The sequence below is a fragment of the Lonchura striata genome, chromosome 1 (genome assembly GCF_046129695.1).
Source record: "Lonchura striata isolate bLonStr1 chromosome 1, bLonStr1.mat, whole genome shotgun sequence".
Taxonomy (NCBI): Eukaryota; Metazoa; Chordata; class Aves; order Passeriformes; family Estrildidae; genus Lonchura; species Lonchura striata.
This window is the reverse complement of record NC_134603.1, coordinates 14,404,202-14,424,708: the sequence shown is the minus strand read 5'-3', so window position 1 is coordinate 14,424,708 and position 20,507 is coordinate 14,404,202. Positions and strand designations below refer to the sequence as shown.

At 38.4% G+C, this 20,507-nt stretch overlaps 1 protein-coding gene across 2 annotated transcripts in view; it reads right to left on the bottom strand.

The window, feature by feature from the left end:
- SAMD12 (sterile alpha motif domain containing 12) overlaps positions 1 to 20,507 on the bottom strand; it is a 173,885-nt gene that overhangs the window by 127,611 nt on the left and 25,767 nt on the right. For both annotated transcript variants that reach the window (XM_021546420.2, XM_021546419.2), the window contains exon 3: positions 143 to 272. In XM_021546420.2, the coding sequence (XP_021402095.2) occupies positions 143 to 272 (130 nt within the window). The remainder of the gene's footprint in view (positions 1 to 142; positions 273 to 20,507) is intronic.

Here is a 20,507-nt window from a genome sequence, read left to right as displayed (position 1 = left end):
CCCTCTGCTCTAAACCTTGCAACTCTCTAGTCACACATTCAACAAAAAAGCCTCAGTGCACAGTCACAATCTATTAACAGCAAAGTAAAACAATTCACCACATTTTAAGTAAGTAAAATATTGCTGATAGTGCATACTTTACCAGTTATGTCATGCTCTTTGAATGACTCACTGTAGATTTGATACTGATTAGGGCAATGTTTCTTCAGCCATTTGCAGACATCCTGCTGGGTCCATAACGCCACAGGCTTAGTCAGCTTCACAGTCCCAGACTAGGAAAAAAGAATGAAGAACAGAAATGATGTTTAGTCTACACACAAATTTCAGAAATATTAATCTGTGACCTCCATATATGATATTAAAATACTAAATGCAAAAAGGAACTGCTCTGACAGATGTCCAGTAATAGCCAACCCATTACACAAGACCCTGCTGTTCAAATACATCACACAGGAATCACACACAGTGGGAGGTTCTTTAACATTACTTTCCATTGCATTCACGTTCCTTGCATCAGAGAACCATACTGCACTTGAATAAATAGTTTTAAGAGCGACCAATGACTATAGCCAAAGGACAACAGATGCACACTTTGAGTAGTTCAAACTCACAGGTGAGTTGTACATTTGTGTCCCAGTCTGGATATAATCACAGAAGACCAGGAGTACTCTCTGGCTAGGCATGGTCCTCAACTACAATGACAATAGATCTTGCAACAAAGGCCTTTAGTGCCAACAAGCCTGAAGACTGGTTTTGCCTGGGAAGAGGAGACTACACACCAATGGACATGGAGCTGGTGTTATTGATTCATACTGAGCATTTCAACTGACAAAATTCCTAATTTGAATGATGTTCACAAGCAGGTATAGTTTTTCTGCTTCATTTTTACATTTAACTTTTCTACAATCACTTTTACAGGAAATAAGTAGGACTCCCACTTTAATCAGTTGATCCCTTATAAATGACTAATAATTTTTAAAAAGAACACCATTCAGTACTTTTCTTAGAATTCAGTTTTATAATAGATTATCGGTTTATAAATAAATATTCATAAATTGATTGCCTTATTATATGTATAAAGTCACATTTCATTTAATCAAACAATTCACCATTGCAGATACACTTTTTTTAACTGTGTAAGAATGCTGATTTCTAAGCTACCTGAACTGCAGGGATTTAAAACCTCTTGTCAAAGTAGGCAAAAACCAAAAAAAAATTCTAAGTGATTAATTTTTTTTTTCTGCAACACGATCTGCACAGAAGACTAAAGAAACTTTAAACAGATGGACATGTATTAGCAACAATAAATGTTTCACTGGATACTGTTGATGGAAGTGAGTGTGAACATCCATGTATACATTTATTTCATATTTTGCCAAGGAGTAAGTCTAGAGAATAAAATCAGTGTCTGTTTCAATGCTATACATGCAGAATACTGTCCTCCAGCTCCCTGGTGGTGTAAAAGTTTCAAGAGAAGTTTCTCTTCACAAATTTGAGGTGAAGGGGAATGTCATCTCAACCCATCTTCTCCATCAGGACTCATGGCAGACTCCCTCAATGTCACCAGCCAGAGTTTATCCCAGCATTTATTCAGATGCACTTTGTCAGACAGACTTTCACAAAGTTGCTTTGAAACTTTTAATTACTAGAAGCCCTTAAGACCAAAGCAGTTTTAAGCTAGTGTTTGCATGTCCTATCAAGTCCCTAAAGTACGTCATGCAAAGATAGTAAATTAGGGCCAGGGATTATGGCAGACCTAAAAATCCAGCAGGCAAATGTGTCTTGAATTTCTCATGTCCAGTTGTCCCTATCTCTTTTTTATTGCCTGTGTAGAAGTTAAAAAAAAAACTGTGGGAAAATCATGGTTAAATATATAATACAATGTACATCCCCTAGCTCAGCCTTTTGTGGTTTGAAGAAAAATAAACTCATCAGAAACATGAATCCTGTTTCAAACACACTAAATAGGCATCATCCATATTTAAAGGTATAATAATAATGCACAAAACCACCACAAAATGAGTCTCATCTGCTGCTGCCACCTACCAAAATACAGAAGCTTGACTGATAGACTTGGTCTTCACAGAAAAAGAAACTTCCAGAGGTGTTGAGGGTACACAAAAACCAGGACAGCACTTGCCCTACCACTACACTTTCTGAGCAGCTCATCAGTCTTCTACACACATAGGATCCTACACTGGTCTGGAGAAGGCACAACCTCTGCAAGGAGAGCAACTGCCCTGTAACTCCCAGCTCCTCATGCAACTCTGGAGATTAAGCAGCCCTCCAACTTCTCTGGTCCTCTTGTTACTGCTATTTAAGTCAAAGAAGAAACTGAATTTCAATGAGGAGTCCACTATTATGCAATCAGTTAGCTGATTTTTTGTTATACACAAATATAAATGGGTGTCCTCCTCAAATTACATCAAAGAAATAAGTAAAAATAGCCATGTGACACAAGCAGTCTCTCTGAATCCATAGAAATCCCTGAACAACAGGCTCAAGAATTCACTGTCTATCTTTCTATGTGTTACTACTTACATTTTAAGATATATTTTTTTTGCATTAGAATTTTTGAAGACTAGAGAAAAGTCTGTCCGCCCTTGAAAAATAAATAGTTTTTCTGGTACATCATAAATTACTTAAATAATAAATATTTGTATACAAATATATACAGCTAGCTATAGACTTACAATCTATTTATTCCTAGCTGAAAGTACACAAGCAGTGCCAATGTTTGTTTAAACCAAGAAGCTGTTCTTTTCACTTCAGCAACTATTGTCCTCTTAAAAGGTTTAAGCACCATCACGTTAAATATCTGAAGTACAAGTTTATTAATAATTCTAGCACAAATTTAACACATCCCTCTGTGCCTACATAACTGAAAGATCGTTTCAAATGTAGCTTTTATGCCGTGCAATATACAGATCACTGCACAGCAAGCATACATGCTGACTTCTACAATGTTTGGAACCATGATAGAAACATTAAAACTTGTAACTACAGTCCAAAGAGGACATTTCTACATGGACATCAAATGTTAGGTTTCGTTTTCTAATTCATAAGGACTTGATGAGTTAGAAGAATAAATGGGGTTTAAAGCAATGGTAATAAAGCATGTATTCGCTTTCACTTTTGGAACATCATACCCAAAATATTTTCTAACCAGATGCTCCAAATGAAAGGCTCCTAAAAATATGCTTTCCTCCCACAAAATTCATTTATTTGTGTCTTCCCTAGAAGAGAAGGCTAGATCTCATACAATAAACCTCCCAGTAAACCAAAAAAAAATTACCTGTACCCTAAACATACCTACTAAAAGACATTAACTACATATGAACTACCTACAAAGGTGAAAAAGATATTATGTTTTACTTTATTTCTGTTTATTAGCTCAGTCAAAGAATAGGCCCAAGCTGATTAAAATAAAATAATGTATTAAAAAAAATACCTTTGATCTGGCCTTCCTTTTAATTTTCTTGACATAAACTCATCCTAATATCACCCTTTGCTGGCAACTCTGTAATAGTTTTAATCTTGCCAAATGCTATGCCAAGTCTTGTGTTAGATATAGATCTAATGAGAATAGAAGTCTACAGTATTCTGGTCTTTGCCTGTATATTTTAAGGAAAACCTGTTTCTTCAGGATTTTGTGATAATTTTTTTCTTCTATATTTCCCAAACCCAGCTTTTGTTACATGTATCTCAAAATATAAAAATGACTGCCAAGAAGAATAAAAACCATATTTACTACTTGAGAAAATTTCATGCTTTCTTTGTTCCACGGTGCAGGGAAGATAGTACTCAACATCACTAACTCACGAATAAATAAATAAACAAATCAAACTTACAGCCTGTGCATTACTACAGAGTGTAATTCAGTATTCAGAATAGCATCAGCTACCAAGCCACGCTCTTCCTAAGCAATGACAGACAAGTTATCTCTTCAGCCTTCCAGGTGCAATTTCTACCAAGCCTGCCAGCTTTGAAGGTCAATTTATTCACCAGAATTTCTTTGTCTTTATTTACCATATTTTACTCCAGAAAGAAAGGGCCTCTGTATTTTTGAGTGACGAAGGATTCGGTCGCATAATTTAAACTACTCTACATACTTTGAGACAAGCTATTTGAAAGTGCTTCTCCAACTCTAACATTTTGTGTATTTACAAACCTGCTCAGATTACAAAAGTCAGAGATTGTGAAGATGAGGGTGCTCAGTCAAACAGGGCTGCAGGTTGGTGGAATAAGGCTGTCTCATACTGTTTTTCAACACCTAGTTGGCCAACATACTGATCCTGACATGTAAGCAGTGTCAATGCGTACTTACATTCAAATTTACCCCAAGTCAGACCCTACCACTTCTTTTATGAAACAGATGGATAAAAAAGACACTGCTGAAAGCATTAAGACAGATTCTGATCCAATCATCTTGAAAGACTCTGCTCTGGGATTTTGAGTTTAACTAGAAAAAGACAAAGCAGAACCAATTTTGTTACAGCTGTGTTGGTCAAAGGACTGTCACGGTTTAGATTCTGCCAGCAAGTAAATACCACACAGCTGCTCACTCACTCGCTCTCCTAGAGGGATGGGAAGAAGAACCAGATAAAAAAGTTAAACTCATGGGCTAATATAAGAAGAGTTTAATAAGTGAAACAAAAAAAAAATAATAATAATATTAATGTTAATAGTAGCAATTATAATAATGATGATGATACTAATGATAGTGATTAAAAGGAAGGGAAAAATGAGAAAGAAAATAACCCTCCAGTAAAACAAGTGATGGCAATACAGTTGCTGACCACTTGCTCAGCAATACTCAGCCTATCCCCAGTGCTTGGCTCCTTCTGGCTTTTGTGGTTTAACCCCAGCCAGCAGCCAAGCCCCAGACAGCCACTCACTCCCTCTCCCACCAGTGGGGTCAGGGAGAGAATCAGAAGGGTAAAAGCCAGAAAACTCATGGGCTGAGATAAAAATAATAGGGGAAACAAAAGCCACAGACACAAGAAAAGAATAACAAGGAATTAATTCACTGCTTCCCAGGGGCAGGCAGGTGTTCAGCCATCTCCAGGAGAGCAGGGCCCCATCACATGCAGCAGTGACTTGGGAAGACAAACACCATCACTCTAAACATCCTCCCTTGTCCTTTCTTCCCCACACTTTATATCCTGAGCATGATGTCATATGGTTTGGAATTTCCCTTAGGCCAGTTTGGGTCACCTGTGCTGGCTGTGTCTCCTCCCAACCTCCCAGGCACCCCCAATTTCCTTATCACCATGGCCATATGAAAAGCAGAAAGGCCCTTGCTCTCTGCAAGCCCTGCTTAGCAATAACAAAAGCATCTCTATATTATCAACTTTGTGTTCAGCACAAATCCAAAATATAGTCTCATACTATCCACTGTGAATTAACTCTACCCCAGATGAAACCAGCACACTGGCCAACACCCACCTAGATTTTCATACTAAAAATGATATCCAATGGAATATATTCCATAGGCTATTCATTTTTAGTATGAAAACCCAGGTTGTCATATTGAAAATGGATACTGTGTGGAACATATCCGTTCAGGTCACCTGTCCTGGCCATGCTCCCTCTCAGCTCCTGCTACAGCTTCTCATAGGCAAAGCATGAGACACTGAAAAGTCCTTGACTCAGGGCAAGCACAGCTTAGCAACAACTGAAACATCCATGTGTTACCAACATTATTTTCTTACTGAATCCAAAACACAGCACAGTACCAGTGACTAAGAAGAAAACCAAGTGTATTCCAGCTGAAAATACAACAGAACACAAGGCATAGCTACAAGGAGAAGCAGCACAATTTATTAGACCAGCAGTGTGGGTTCTTCCAGCTGTGTTTCAGACACAAGTGCTCAATGCTGAACTATTATGTCATCCCAGTCAGGCAGTTTGAGGGCAAAGGGGACTCAGTTGTGAGGGGTGATATGAGACAAGCAAAGGGAAGAAGCAGTAAGGTCATTATGACCTAGCAGGGACAGAAAGAGCAGTATGGGTGGCTGTCACAAGAATAATACAGTCAGCTGGGGCACAAAACATTAAAATGGGTCAGAAAAACATTGACATGTCTGTGCTCAGAGGAAGAAACTGGAAGGAAAGAAATGGGATTGTTTCATACATCAAGTTGAGAAGGATATATTTCTTAAACCAAAACATAATGCCTCCTGCAAGCAAAATACAAATGGCCAATGATATATTTAACAATTATAAAAATAAAATTTTATGTTTATCTGACACAGATACATAAAGCAGGGAACTTTTCTACGCAGCTCCAGGAGCGATCTAAGTTATGAAATCTTTCAGGCTGCTCCAGAAGCAAGACTAACAGCTTCATTTTCATCCTTTTATGACAAGAAGCAGCAGGAACAGCAATGGAAAGAAAGAATTTCAAAACCATGATTTTTTTAAAACATGCTGGAGTTATATTTCTAAAGCTGACAAAAAATCATATATTCCAAATTACTTCTCCAACATTAAACTGCTTATTCAGAATTCAGAATCAATGGCTAACATAAATGTGGCTTTACATCTAGGAAAAAAAAAAAAAAAGAGCCACACTTGTGAATGTGTTATCTAAAATACTGAAAAATCTGGAAAGGGTACATTTTTGTTTAGAAATACATTTTCTCATATAGTCAGATCATTTATACTTACAGATTTTTCCAGCAAAGACAGAAGAAAATTACTTTAACAAGAAATGTCATAAAACCACTGAAATCTCCATTGTATTGGGTTCCCATCTATGTTGTTGAGAATTTTAATGCTAAGACATGAAAACAACAAACCAAAGGAAATGTGTTTATTACAAAACAAACAAGCAAACTAGGAAAATACTGTATGACAGCTTATCTTTCATAAGAGTGAATGTTAAAAAGATTGCTGATAAAAGACTGAATGTTTAAACTTGAATTGGATCAGAAATCCAGACACTGAACAGATGGTGACAGTCTTCTGGTATTGGGGGGGAAAGAAGAAAGTTAGACAAGAAGATGAAGACACTGGGGCAGCACCAGCTCAAGGTACTGAGCACTCAGTGAACAGGATCAGGATAGCCCTCTCCAGAAAGGACCATGTAGGGGAAAGACTGGAGACTGGGAAGGAAGTCATGGAAGGTAGGAGAAAAGTGGAAAAAGTACTGTAAAGTAGATTTTCTGTTCCTATCCTTCCTCTTCTTGAATGAAAACGAGAGGGAAAAATGCCACACTACAGGACTCCCTCCTACATTAGCAGCAGTGGTTCCCTTCCTCCTGTCTCTTCCCATCTTTTCACACCACCAAGACCCAACTCACTCACCAGCTGATTTTTGTTGCCTCCAACTATAAAGAGTTATATAAAGACTATATAGACTATGGATTATAAAGAGCTGCCCCTGCCCAGACAATGCCTTGGTGGTGTTTAAAGCCAGCTCTGCACAAGCAGAAACTTCTACCCCAGGGTCCCAAATCCATGTAGCACCACCATTAGTTCAAAGACTGAACAAAGAGGGAGGCTTTCCCTGCCCTTCAAGCAACAGCAGGACTACCTTCTGTACCAGTGCCACAAACAGGCATACTACAAACAGACTGCAAGGGAGGGAAGTGGGAGGGGGGGAGAAACAATTTATGAAATATAATGAAACTCATCTGAAAAGTAAGAAGTTGGTAAGAGCGAGTCAAGTCCTCTGAAGGTTGTTGCAAGTATGACCACCAATAGGAAAGGCTAAAGGTATCAAATTAATATCACCGAGCGTTATCCTCATCAGGATAAAGACAGAACCAAAACAATAGGCAAAGATAAATAATATGATGCATTTCCCACAAGAGTTCTCTCTCTCCATGAAATATCCCACTCTAAAAGCAAGAATCATGACTGGCAGATGCAGGTGTTGATATAAATGGCAATGGCACTATCAGCAAACTGTGAAGAACTGAAATGTCAGAATGAAAAAGGAGAAGACAGAGCACTCCTCAGCATCATCAAAAGCCTAACATCATTCTAATGGCTAGCAAAAATCCTGAAAACCACATCTGGGACAGAGAGGCCAACACTAAAATCATAAGTAGGACCAGGAGCACCATCAATTTTAGGTTTTGTCCTCCAAATCCAAATCAAAACATTTAATGTTTTAAAATTCACTTCATGTTAAAAAAAAAAACCTGTATTTTTAATCTTGCCAAATTTAAGAGCCTTTTCACTCACCACAGTGGATTCTTTCCAGTTCAAAAATGAAATATTTGCTTTTGGATATTTGCTGAGAAAATGAAAAAGAAAGAGAGGAAGAGTTTCTCTGTTGAGGTGGGGGTTGCTACCTCACAACAGTTCTTTGACACTTCTTCATTCCTGTGGTTCTGATTCCCCTTCTCTACCTCAGATAATTCACACCTGTCAAAATCTGGCTCTGACACCACTATCTTATATAACCAATTACAGTCTTCACAAGTAAATACAAATCCTTCTTGTTTTACAAACAGAAACTTACTCTGTATCCTACACAGATCTGGAGAACAATTTCTGCTTACACAGAGGTGCCCAACGAACCTGCCTTGTACAGCTATGAAGACCAAAGGTTCCTCCTTGACCTGCTCTAGTGTGCTTACTAAAACTCTTCAGCCAAAGAAGAAACAGAATGAATTTTAAATGGTGATGTTGGATGAATAGTAATTTACAACAAGTAATTAACTTAACTACTAGCACATTTTTTTTACTGCACTTAACCATCCACCTCAACAAAAATAAAAATCTGAGATATTCATCCTTGACATGGCACATGCAACTCGCAGGTTAGATCATTTTTTGTCCTGTCTCATGGACTAAGAACTACACCCATTGTGAAGAAGATTCATGGCATAAGTTTTCATCACAGAATATTCTCTTCAGACATGGATTAGCCACAGGAGAGTGCCCCATCTTGATAGAGCTGTAAGTTCAAACCCATTCAGGTGCATACAGGAAAGAAAACAGGAATATGCAATAACTAAGATGGTGATGAAATGTAGCTCCCCATTTCTCAACAGATTCTTCTGAATTCTGAAATACTTTCCCAGCAACTAAAATTCCAGTTCTGAGGAAGTTCAGTATTTGTAAAATATAATTTCTCCATGTCTAGATTAAAATAAAAATTAAAAGAAATAACTACACACAAAATCTACCCATACTACAAAACGGACAAATTACAAATAAGTTTCCATTCCCACTTTTTCCTTTTTTAAGCCAATTCTGGCACCTCTGCAAGTTACAGCTTAGGCAGCTATATCTAGAGTTGAACCAAACGAAGACTGCATATCAGGAATTCCATTAGGATAAATACAAAACAGGTATATAAGTAGGTACACTGATTTTCTCAGAATTTCTCACAAACTTATTTAAAAATTGTCACACAGAATAATTTATTAACTAAAATACAGCCTGTAGAGCAACAAAATCCACTGGTCAAACTAGACTGGAAAAATGCTTAATTAGCACAAACTTAGATAGAATACACTAAAATCTTATTGCCTTATAGACTTACTTATTTATAGAAAAATAAGCAGCTAAAACCAAGTGCTAAAAATGTAGAGATCTGAAGGACAGAACAAAGTCTTGAATTTAAACTTGCACATTCAGTAAAAAGAGTTAAAGGAAGTTGGTCAGCCAGTATTTGTTTTGTAAATCATAAGACTACATTTGACTAATAAGTACATGTATTTGATGATACCTTATCTACAGTTCTTCAGTCACCTAACTATCCTTTCAAGCACAGCTCAATTACCAGTTGTTAGTGGTATGAATCACAAAACAAGCTGCCCTGAAATGAGAAGAACTAGACAGGACCATGATAGTTTTAAATATACTTGTTTCATATTCACATTATCCATATTAACATGGGCTGAAATGTAGCAATTAAAAATTATGATGAGTAGATTAATAGTGGAATTTTCTAAGGCTTATAAAAGTAATTTTCTTTACTAGGGATTCAACTACAATACAAATAGGTCTTTAATGGGGCAGGGGTGGGGGGGAAGGCTGTACAGAGCAGTACCCTAGTCTTTCCAGACATTTCAGATAGCACTGTTAGCAAACAAAATGTTCAGGGTATTCTAATCAAAAGATTGTTCAAATACAGGCTAAGCCTGACCTCAGAAACATGTAGTTAAGAGTGTCAGTGGGGGTTATGTTGCTTTTCGTGACATGCTTTTTAAAGAAATACACACCAATGGCATAATATTGCTTTTGCTGAGGTGGTATTACCTTTCTCTGGGGAGTTGCCATAATGATACTGGCAATTTTTATTATTTTTTTATTTTGGGGATCTACTAATAGAATTTCCCTGTCATAACAAATCTGTGCAGCACAGACCACACCTCACTCCTTACATTTATAATTATTCTGTTGAGAAGATATTCAATACTGTGTATTTTTTAACAGCTGCTGTATATCAGAGGTAGACGGTTCATTTCTTCATCTTAAACACACAAATACTGAAGCATTTCTATGAGAGAAGAGCTATAAAAGCTGTTACTTCCGTGTTAGCAATAAGTGAGGTTAATTCTGCCCTTAGCTCAACAGTACATCTGTACAAGGAGAACATCCAGTATCCTGAGAGGATCTTAATCCCGATTAAATGACAGGCTTTCTTATAAGGTCTACTCCTTCCAAGTGAATCACATTTTTGGCACTTTTGCTTCCAGCAGATGTGCCAGTTAAGAGGTTTGCACTGTAAGAAGTAGGATAACCTTTCCATGCCAACTTTCAGGCTTTATGGGTAGGCTCATTCATATGCAGAAGGCAGATGCAGCAGCCAAGGCATTTTAGACCCCAGCAGTAATCAAAGTTTTCTAGATATCTTTGCCAGTTGACTCTTAACTATGTTTTCTTGAGCCAAATACATTTTGAGGAGAATGACTTTATAGTACATAAGTACAAGTAAGAAAAGGTCTGAGCCTGACTTGACAGGTCAATCTCTTGCTTCCCCAATAAGAATTCCAGCAAAAAACAGGAGGAAAAAAAGGCAGCTGTTGATAGAAGAGTCGCATTAGCCTTGATTCATGCAAGAGCATTGCAATGCCCATGTAGAGAAGGTCATAATGGATTTCTCAAATAAATTATCTAGAAGGTAGATCTATTACTTATTTTTCAAAACAAGCAGAGCACTTCTGATGTCAATGTAATTTATTGCTAATTACTTTTGAGAAACTAATCTTCTCTCCCTAATAAGGGAATTCCTGTATTTGCTTATCATCCTTATGAAGTCCTACATTCATAAAAAGAACTTAAGCACTACAATACCCTTTTATTCCCCACACAAAACCCAGGACCTTTTGTTAATACTGTTGTTACTGTGTGTGTCTTATTCCATTGCTTTGAGCATTTAGCAAATTCCTATAGGAGACCCATAGTCTCTCCTTTTTTGCCCCTCTTTTACTGGAAGGAGAATGGCTTATCTGGAGCTTGATTTCCTGCTGGTGTTAAAACCAGCCCACATGGGAAAATGGGACATTCCCAGGAATATCCAGCAGGCACCTTCAGGGAGGCTAAGCAGGGCAGGAATACCAGTGAATATTTGCATCTTCTGTTCCAGGTATCATGAAAAAATAAAGCCCATATATGCCCAAAATGTACCACCAGCATCTTCCTGGAGATTTGTATGCCCACCTGTCAATATGAGGAACTTATGTCATAAGCAGATGAAAATGAGACAAGGGCTAAAGGAAGGTAAATTAAGCATAATAAGGAACAATATTCATCTGCTGTAATGTGTTGACTGCATATGTATCTTTTCCGCAGAGAGACTGTGAAGGGATAACTAAATGAATGTCCAGGGAAGACAAATGGGCCCTGAATAAGAACTGGAAGTATTTTAATTAGACTTCTGAAAGTAACTCAGTTCCTTCTCTTTCCTGGACCATTTGACTGCAGTTTAAGATTACATGAAAAATTCACACTAATTCTTCAGTTTCTGTTTGCAAACAGACTAGTAGTTCAGGCAGTGAACAGCAGGCAGTTCTCAAGATTTACTCCAGGGGCAAGTCCATTTTACAAGCCAAAATTTAACTCTTGGTTAAATAGCTGATGTTCTGTAAGACAACAGCATAAAGACACACCTAACTTTAAACATCTCAAATTTCCCATTAGGTCTGCCATACTGTTCTGTCACCCAGATCAGGGCTTTTGTCTCAACAGCAGCCTTTGGCAAGTGGCATTTTTAAACAATTAACACATGTAACATATTTTCCTTCAGAGCTGGCATATTTTCTGAATGAAAAAATATACAGACAGGTCCAATATTATTCTAACCACATTAATAAGGAAATATTCATTTTTATGCAGGTTTTTATATCCATCCAATTACTGATGCATGAATGATTCCAGGTAAAATGGTCAGTTGTACTGATTCATTTAAGTCCTTTTCTAAGAAGCATTACATTTAAAAATAAACTTATTCCTATCTATCCAGAAACAGCAGGTGAAACTACAAAGTAAACATGCAAAAGAAAACTTAAAAATTGCAAATGGCTTGACAAATGTGATTTGCAATTTTATTTTAGACCATGCTATTGCAGTGTTTTACAGGTCAGTTGCCAAATTGAGTTAGTCTGCTATATATTCTCCAATTCACAATATATGTTCAAGGGTTTTATACTGAAAGCTTCTGAATTTGTCCAAATTCAAGAGTACACAAACACAAGCAAAAGTCATTGAAAAAAATCAAGGATGGGGGATGCTTCAAAGGCACGTAGAAAACACTTTTTAAGATTTGTTTATTTTGGCAGTGCCTCAAAAGACTCAATTTTCTAATCTCCCACGCATCAGAATTCAGAGAAATGAACTGTTAAAGAATGTTACCAGACCTTTTAGATGAAAACATGGCCAAACACAGGCAGCAACAGTAAATAGCTGATATAAAGAGCACCATCTACTGACAGGCAGCACTTTGACAGCCCCAGGGAGTTTTGCAAGGCACTGCATTCTGTTGTCTTTCAGCTTTTGGGAATTCAGCTTTGTCTAAGAGGTGTGTCAGTACTTCTCACATTTTCTCACCTGCCCTGTCTCACCTAATATATTTAAGCTGTTCTGCTCGTGGCTCACCAGAGCCCAGCTGCTCTGAGGTGCAGTAGCACACCTCCCCATTTGCTTCCCATTTCACCTGGTGATTGAAGTTTCCCACATGGAGATGATCACCTCTTGTATACCACCTTACAATTATAAATTAGCATGTCACCAGCTGTTTATGAGGACATTTCCAAAACTTCCTTAGTCAACAAGGGCTTTCCACACTTAAGTCAAAAACTTTTGAACTGTCCCTAGATGAGGAATAATCACCCTCTTTGAAGGTTTACTTCATGCAATGAAATATGCTTCTATGTTTTCATGGAGAAGATTACATAGAGATGCATGTTTCCTCCTCCCTTGTATCCTGCTGCTGTTTTATTTCTTTGTACTACAACCAGTTTTTATTTTACTACACAAAATTATTAGCAGATGCACATAAGAAAAGGCTGCTTCCTGACACACGAGAAAATATTATCAAAATCTACAAATTCTCTTGGCTAATATTATCAGAAAAAACCTCTAGGAATGTTAACATCTTGATCACTTCTAAACACAGGCATAAAACACAGTAAAGATGCACTGAAGTACTCTTGCACATCATTTGAAAGTACTTGCTAGCACTGTCGCAATTACTTATGTGAGATTTGCATTGCAACAGTGTAAGAGCTAAATCCTTTATATATATGCTTCAAGAGCATAAAACTAGGAAATCAGAGTAACTTTTCTAACAAAATTCACTGGTCTTAAAGATTTTCACTAATAATCATAAAAACCTTGTGTGCTAATTAATATGAAAAGTGAAAGTAGAGAAGAAATATTCCTATATGGTTTTTGTTTTGTTTTGCTTCACTGATTAAAACATTGATAACACACCTCAAGCTCATCACTTACATTCTTATATTTCATGCTGATTCCAAAGGTCAATGAAATTCAAGTTACTGTTCTTACACAGTAATCCTTGTCAATCTAGTTAGACCAGGATTAAAAGAAAAACAACTGATAGGAGCTGTGCTAAGGGAGAGGCTGCAGTCAATCTGTTTATATATGTGGCAGATTAACAACAATTAACAAAACTATGAAAGGAAATTTCTAATAGGTAGGAAAGTTTCAAGTTCTGCCTTGTTTCATAGTCTTACTGGCTTATGTCAGCACAGCAGCCTTATTCTTCTGTATTTGTATGCAGCAGCAACAATTTCCTGTTTTTACCTCCTCCTCAATTCTAAGATTTATAAATACGGTGGAATATTCAGACTCATCCTAGAAATTACTCTTCCTTTATACTACATTTTCTCCTCTGCAGACAAATTCCCTCTTGCTGCCCATAACCTGCTATCTTGTCCAATCTCCATCATGCACCCACTATCCCTGCAGGCAGCTGATGCTTTCCTTGGCTTTTTCTTTTGAAACTTTGAGCTCAATCATATATTGAAGTGTATGAGATGGATATTCCACTGTTTCCCACTATATTGTTAACGTAATTGTAACACTGGATGCAGAGGGCTTCTACATTTCTCTGCATAAAAATTACTTGCAAAGTTTCATTGTAAGATCATCCACTTCTCATCTCTTCTGCATTAGAACAAACTGAAGCATTTGGTAAAGATGGTGAAATAGTGAAAAATCAAAATATATTTGGTTATTAACATTACTTCTCTTAAGACTGATATCCCCTGTTTGTCCTCCAAATCTGATTCAGTCATCCACTAGCTCTATTTAGATTGCACTTCCATGGAGTTTCCTCCCAGCAGCAAAAGCAGCAAAGCAGTATTCTCCTTAACTACTGCCAGCATGGCAAAGTGGTTAAAATAAGCCAAATTAATAAGGAAATGTTGCCAAAGGGGACAGCTCTCACTAGTTACTCTTGATCTACCAGTACAGAGTACCCTATTGTTAATAAAAGCCAAAATGAGATAATTCAGGTGAATGAAAAACTGATCAACTCACTGAAGTCAGAGCTGAGCTGCCAACTAAGAGCAAGTAGGGGCTGGGGACTGAAATGTGCTACATCATTACATGGGGTGCTCCATCATCAGCTTAGTTGAGCTAGGACACACTTCCACTTCCACTGCATGCCATCTCTTCTCGGCCTTGTTGAAGCCTTTGTTAGATCCTGAAGGGAAGCAGGTTTGTGGCAACACATGACAACACAACAATCCACAAATCCAGAATAAAAACCTAACCATGGGAGAGGGTTCTGGGAGGAAGAAGGTGATGAACATGCAGAAAAGCGTTAAATAAGAATTTCATCAACAATGACCCAGTTTTGTCATCACTGTGCTTTGCACAGAAAAGCTAGCTTAATTTTCAAATTCAATTTCATCTGTTCAGTTTATTTTCTGGTTTTAGAAATTTGCATAAAATACTGTAGAGCAATAATAGCATGTACTCTGGTGTAGGCTTTTTCCTCACAAAAGTCAGCCCTGCTCACTTAACCTGACTACACTGTACAGTCTTCTTTTTGAATCAAAAGCTAAGACTACTTCCTTTCCAATTATACATCTTTTTGGCTTATATCAGCATTCTTGTGTCCTTTGGAATCTGGAAATCAGAGCAGGGAATAAAAGGTCATCAGGAAAAAACCCAAACCAAAACAAAAAAGCAACCAAAACCAAACAGATAGTTAATATCTTATACTGTTTTCTTCACAGCAAAAAGCAGAAGGTGCAGTATGTACAATGGACGCACACAACTAAATGAATTTCATCTGAATTTGGCAGTTTAATCAACATGCTGAACACCTACCTGATCTAAGCATTTTATTTGGCACTGTTCTTTATTTTTTTTCTCCCATTAGAAAATACTCTAAAAATTAAGACCTTCCAGTACTGAATTATTTCAAGAGAAAGTAGAGGAACATGAAACAGCAGCTAGGAAAAATAAAGCTGATAATTATTCAGGCAAAAAACTTTTCCAAAATAATCTGCTGCCAGTCACTATGGACCATTAACTACAGTTTGCAAGCTACAAAGTAGCTTCCCCACAGAAAAAGAAATCCATGGTGACAGTTAAATGAGCATGAACCTTAACAAGCACTTCAGATTCTTCTTCTACAGTCAACAATAAAGACTTCAGGAAGGTTTAGTACACTTGCAGGTTAGCTCATTTTTTATCCTCATCAGTTTTCCTCAACAGCTTCACATATTACCACCTAATGCTGAAATGTTGGCAATTTTGACAAGCTATTTACTCTTCAGGACAAACCTAAAAAAAATGCAAAAGTTCCAACTTACTAAAAGAGAAGTAAGCTTGAAACAGTCATATCTGAACAAGAACATACTATTGTGATAGTCTTTACCTCCAGAAATGTTTTTCTATTCAGTCAATAAAAATATAGATTATTTAAAAATACATCTTCAAACCTATCACAAACTTTATTTAGAGAGAAGACGGTATTCTCAGCATAGGTGTGCTGAAGTTCAGTCATATCTACCCTTTTAATAATGAAAAGACATTCACAACATCTTTCACAATCTAAAGCATGCTGCTAAGATTGAAAGCAATCATCCTTGAATGAAAGATGGATTAATAGCAGTTCTAAAACCATTAGCTACAGACTCTACTGTCATGCTTCTGTTTAAAGCAAGGAAAAAAAAAGGCAAAAAAAGTCAAGGTGTCTAGGTCAGCCAAGCTGATGGATGCACTTACAGACTTTAGAGGAAAAAGGAAAATTGGCAGAACATAATACCCATTTACAAGATTTTCTTTGTTAAAGATAGAAAAAAGGCCTCAAGATATGCAGTAATTCTACCTTGTTCAGTGCTGAAGGTTTTCTATTTTTAGATATGCATATTAAAGCCACATTTAACCCCAGAAATGCAGCTTATTCAAATATTCACTAGACATTGTTAGAATTAGAAATATTCATTCTATCAAGTAAATCTTCTGGCAACAGCCTCTACCAGTAACACCTATGATCTCTGGTAAGGAACTAGGAGGTAAGGGAGATGGAAGAATTGATGCTCCAGACCATTTAGTGACTGCTAGCAGTTGTGTGAGCAGGAAATTAAATGCTTACATTAGCAAAAATGCCCAATATAACTGTTTCCTGTAACCCAAAGAATTGGCCTCTCCGCAGCAGCCAAGGCTGCAAACTCTCACTGCTTCTACTGTTGCAGCTCTTGAGATTGAAGGAAGGATCATATCTGTGAGCTGCTGAGGGACATGAGATGGGCACAGCTGCCTCTTGAAACCCACATTGATCTTCTCCCACTGCACACACACAGACAGACTGCTGGGAAGCCCCAGGCACATTCTTCTGGTTATTCATTCTGAGTCGGGCATAGGTGGTGGGGTTTAGCAGCACTGCACCACAGGGATGAGGATCAGCATCTCCCATTTCAGGCAACAGTTTGCAAAGCAAGATTGAATATTACATTAGTTTTAACTGCTGTAGCTAACCCTGCCTCACGTGAACCCTTTGCTCTCCACAGGGTATAGATGAGACAAGACACTCATCATATAGGGAGGGAAGATACTCCTCATCTAGGCTTTAGGGGTGACAGCTTGGCAGGCAAGAGATGGCTCTGTGTCAATCTCTACAGTCTGACAGGGATGGCAGACTGAAGATGGCAGCTGGAATAGTCAGAGAATAGGAAAGCATCACAACTTTCCACAAACAGAACGAGAGACAGTTCAAAAGCTAAAGAAAAAACCTAAAATGTAATCTCTTTTCTTAAACTGTTGATTTATTGATAGAATTGGATACACATGCCCTAATCCCTAAAAGGAAATTTACTTGCGATGTTTCATGACACTATCACTAATAGTATTTGTCTTTTCCAAGTGTTCAGGACTACATTCAGCACAGGTAGCTCGGTGAGCAGCTGCAGTGAGAGCTACAGATTGAGCTCTGGGTGGCAGGAGGCCGAGGCAAGAGGCTGAGATCTGGCACTGACCCTTTGCACAGCAAAGGGCCCAGGGACCTGTGGCACCAGCCAGGTGACTCAGAGACACAGGAGGAGCCAGTGACTCAGCAGGAAGAGCCCACACTTTCCTCTGCTTAGACCATAAGGATACAGAAGCCCAGGGTTTCCTTTGTTTGGGCTGCTTCCTAAGAGGCAGCAGCTTGAGTTGTTGTTTTACTATTGCACCATGATGAAAGTCTGAGATTCTGCTATGGAAAAGACAGGGTAGAGGCAGTAAGGAAACCTGGTCCGACCATCTCAGTGTTGGGTGTGTGGCTGTGAAGGGGCCTCAGTCCCAGCTCAGGCTGTGCTAGCGTGGCTCCTGGATGGCCAGACAGGAAAGTTTCTTCACCACAAGTGTCAAAGGTCTCAGCTGCACATTAGCACCTCCCAAATTCAAAGAAACATGCTATTGTACTGCTTCCTCACTCCAGCTGCTCTCTCATTGTGGACTTGCAATGCTTCTTTCAGTTCAAGAGTCTGTCATACTTGGACATCATTCTCATTTTTGAACTAACCCTGTGAATTCCAAGAGCGGCTAATGACAATATAAAAGCACACCATCAACATTACTAGAAGCACAGAAGTACTAGAAGTAGGACACAGGCACTTAAAGCCATCCCCAGGCTGAATCACTATATCAAAGTTTCACTTAATGGTATTATAGCCAAGGAAAACCCATGCTACTTACAAATGAGTTGGTAAAATAAAATAAAAAGGAAAAGGGAAGACTTGTCTCTCATTAAATACAACATTCATCTTATCTTCTGCTTGCCCCACGGATGATACACACCATCATAGAAAATGCATGCTTTAACATTTGAGAGTTGTTTCCCTGCTCCCTGCAGTGGTACATCAGCAACACAATGATCTGCAGTTGACTGTAGAATTTAGATAAAACCATAACACTTCGGAAGTCCACATTCAGAAACACCTAAAAAGAACTGGTATTTGAAAAGTATGACATGAGAGAATATTGAAAATCCTCCCTGACATCAGAGGTCATTATTGTTGGCATTTCTACAGTGCCTAGAGGCCTCTCAGAGCAAAACACTAGTTTACCTCAGTCTCCATCCACCAAATACTTCCAATCAAAATCAGAGGCATGACAAAGTGCCAGTAGAAGCCTCTACCACTACTTACTGTGGAAAACAGCTTGAGAATCTGTCCCACAGAGAAGAATGGGAACAACAGCAAATGTGCTGCTGCATTTGCTACTCTCAGACAACCTGACCTGAGCAACCAATTAAATGTACATACACATGCAAGAGACAAAATTTTGTTAGCAAATTTAGTCCATATCTCAGGTTTCTAATTTTTTTAGCAAATTTATTCCATATCTCAGATTTCTACTGAAACAATAGTTTTAACTGCTTCTAGTTATCAACATTCTTCTATATTTGGGTAAACTGAGCCAGACAGCAAAAGCTTCACTTCTAGAGAGGAGCAAGAGCTTTCTAAAAGTCCAAGACCAATTAAACTAAGAGGGTAAAAATTAAACACACACACTCCAATAATTTGCTTTTAATCCAAAAGTTAAGACACTTGTTTTCAGATTACATGGTATTTGCTTGCCAGAATATAATTTTGAGCATAACCATATATATGTGAGTAGTCTATCCTAATTATTCCAAGTATGATTTATGTGGTAAATGCAGCTTCTGAAACAGTCTCCTAATGCAAGGTTTCATGTCCATCAGACATGGATAACCATTTCAACATCAAATGCAGAGGTTGGTTAGCCAGTAAGGTAGAGGAAAGAACCAAGTTTGAGATCCAAACATCTAAATTCAAAACAATCCCCAAAATGTAGACAGCTTCAGGTGAGAGGTGCTCACCTCAGACCGAGCCTAATCAGTCTCTGTTCCTCTGAGTACACTGACAAGATTCCACCTAGCTTACATACAGACATGTAATTTAAGTTGCCCTCATCAGCAAACTGAACTCTACCCACAGAAACTCAGGAAAAGACAGACCTCACTCTGCCCCAGGCCACCCTTTTCCAGGCTCTTCTAATGAAATTCCTTCTTAGTGGTGATAACCCAAGAAACTCCTTCCACACACTATCAAGACCACTACAGTCCTGTCGGCGCAGGCCCCAGCTGGGTAATGATTAGCATCGACTCCATGAAGGGGTGATCAATGCAACACATGAGGGGTCACCAACTGTCACCCCCGGAGACAGATCACAGTTACCTCTCTAGGAGGGCAGAAGGTGTCCAATCCATCTTGCAGGGAATGCTGGAGGTCAGTCTGAGTTCCTCTGATGGAGAGGTCCAGATGGTCTCCAGTTCATGCCAGACACACGACTGGGGTCAGCAGTAGTCACCCCAGTCTGTCTGTGCCCGAAGGGGTCAGCAATGTCAGGCCCATGTTCGGACACACTTCAGAGGAGTCATCAAAAAATCAAGGCAGCGTGTTCATCCACACACGAGGGGTCACCAATTGTCACTCCCAGAGGCCCTCAGCTGGGTAATAATTAGCACTGACTCCATGAAGGGGTGATTGATGCAACACACAAGAGGTCACCAATCAGTCCCACACTCCTTTTGTGACTATGACACTTCTCACTCCCAG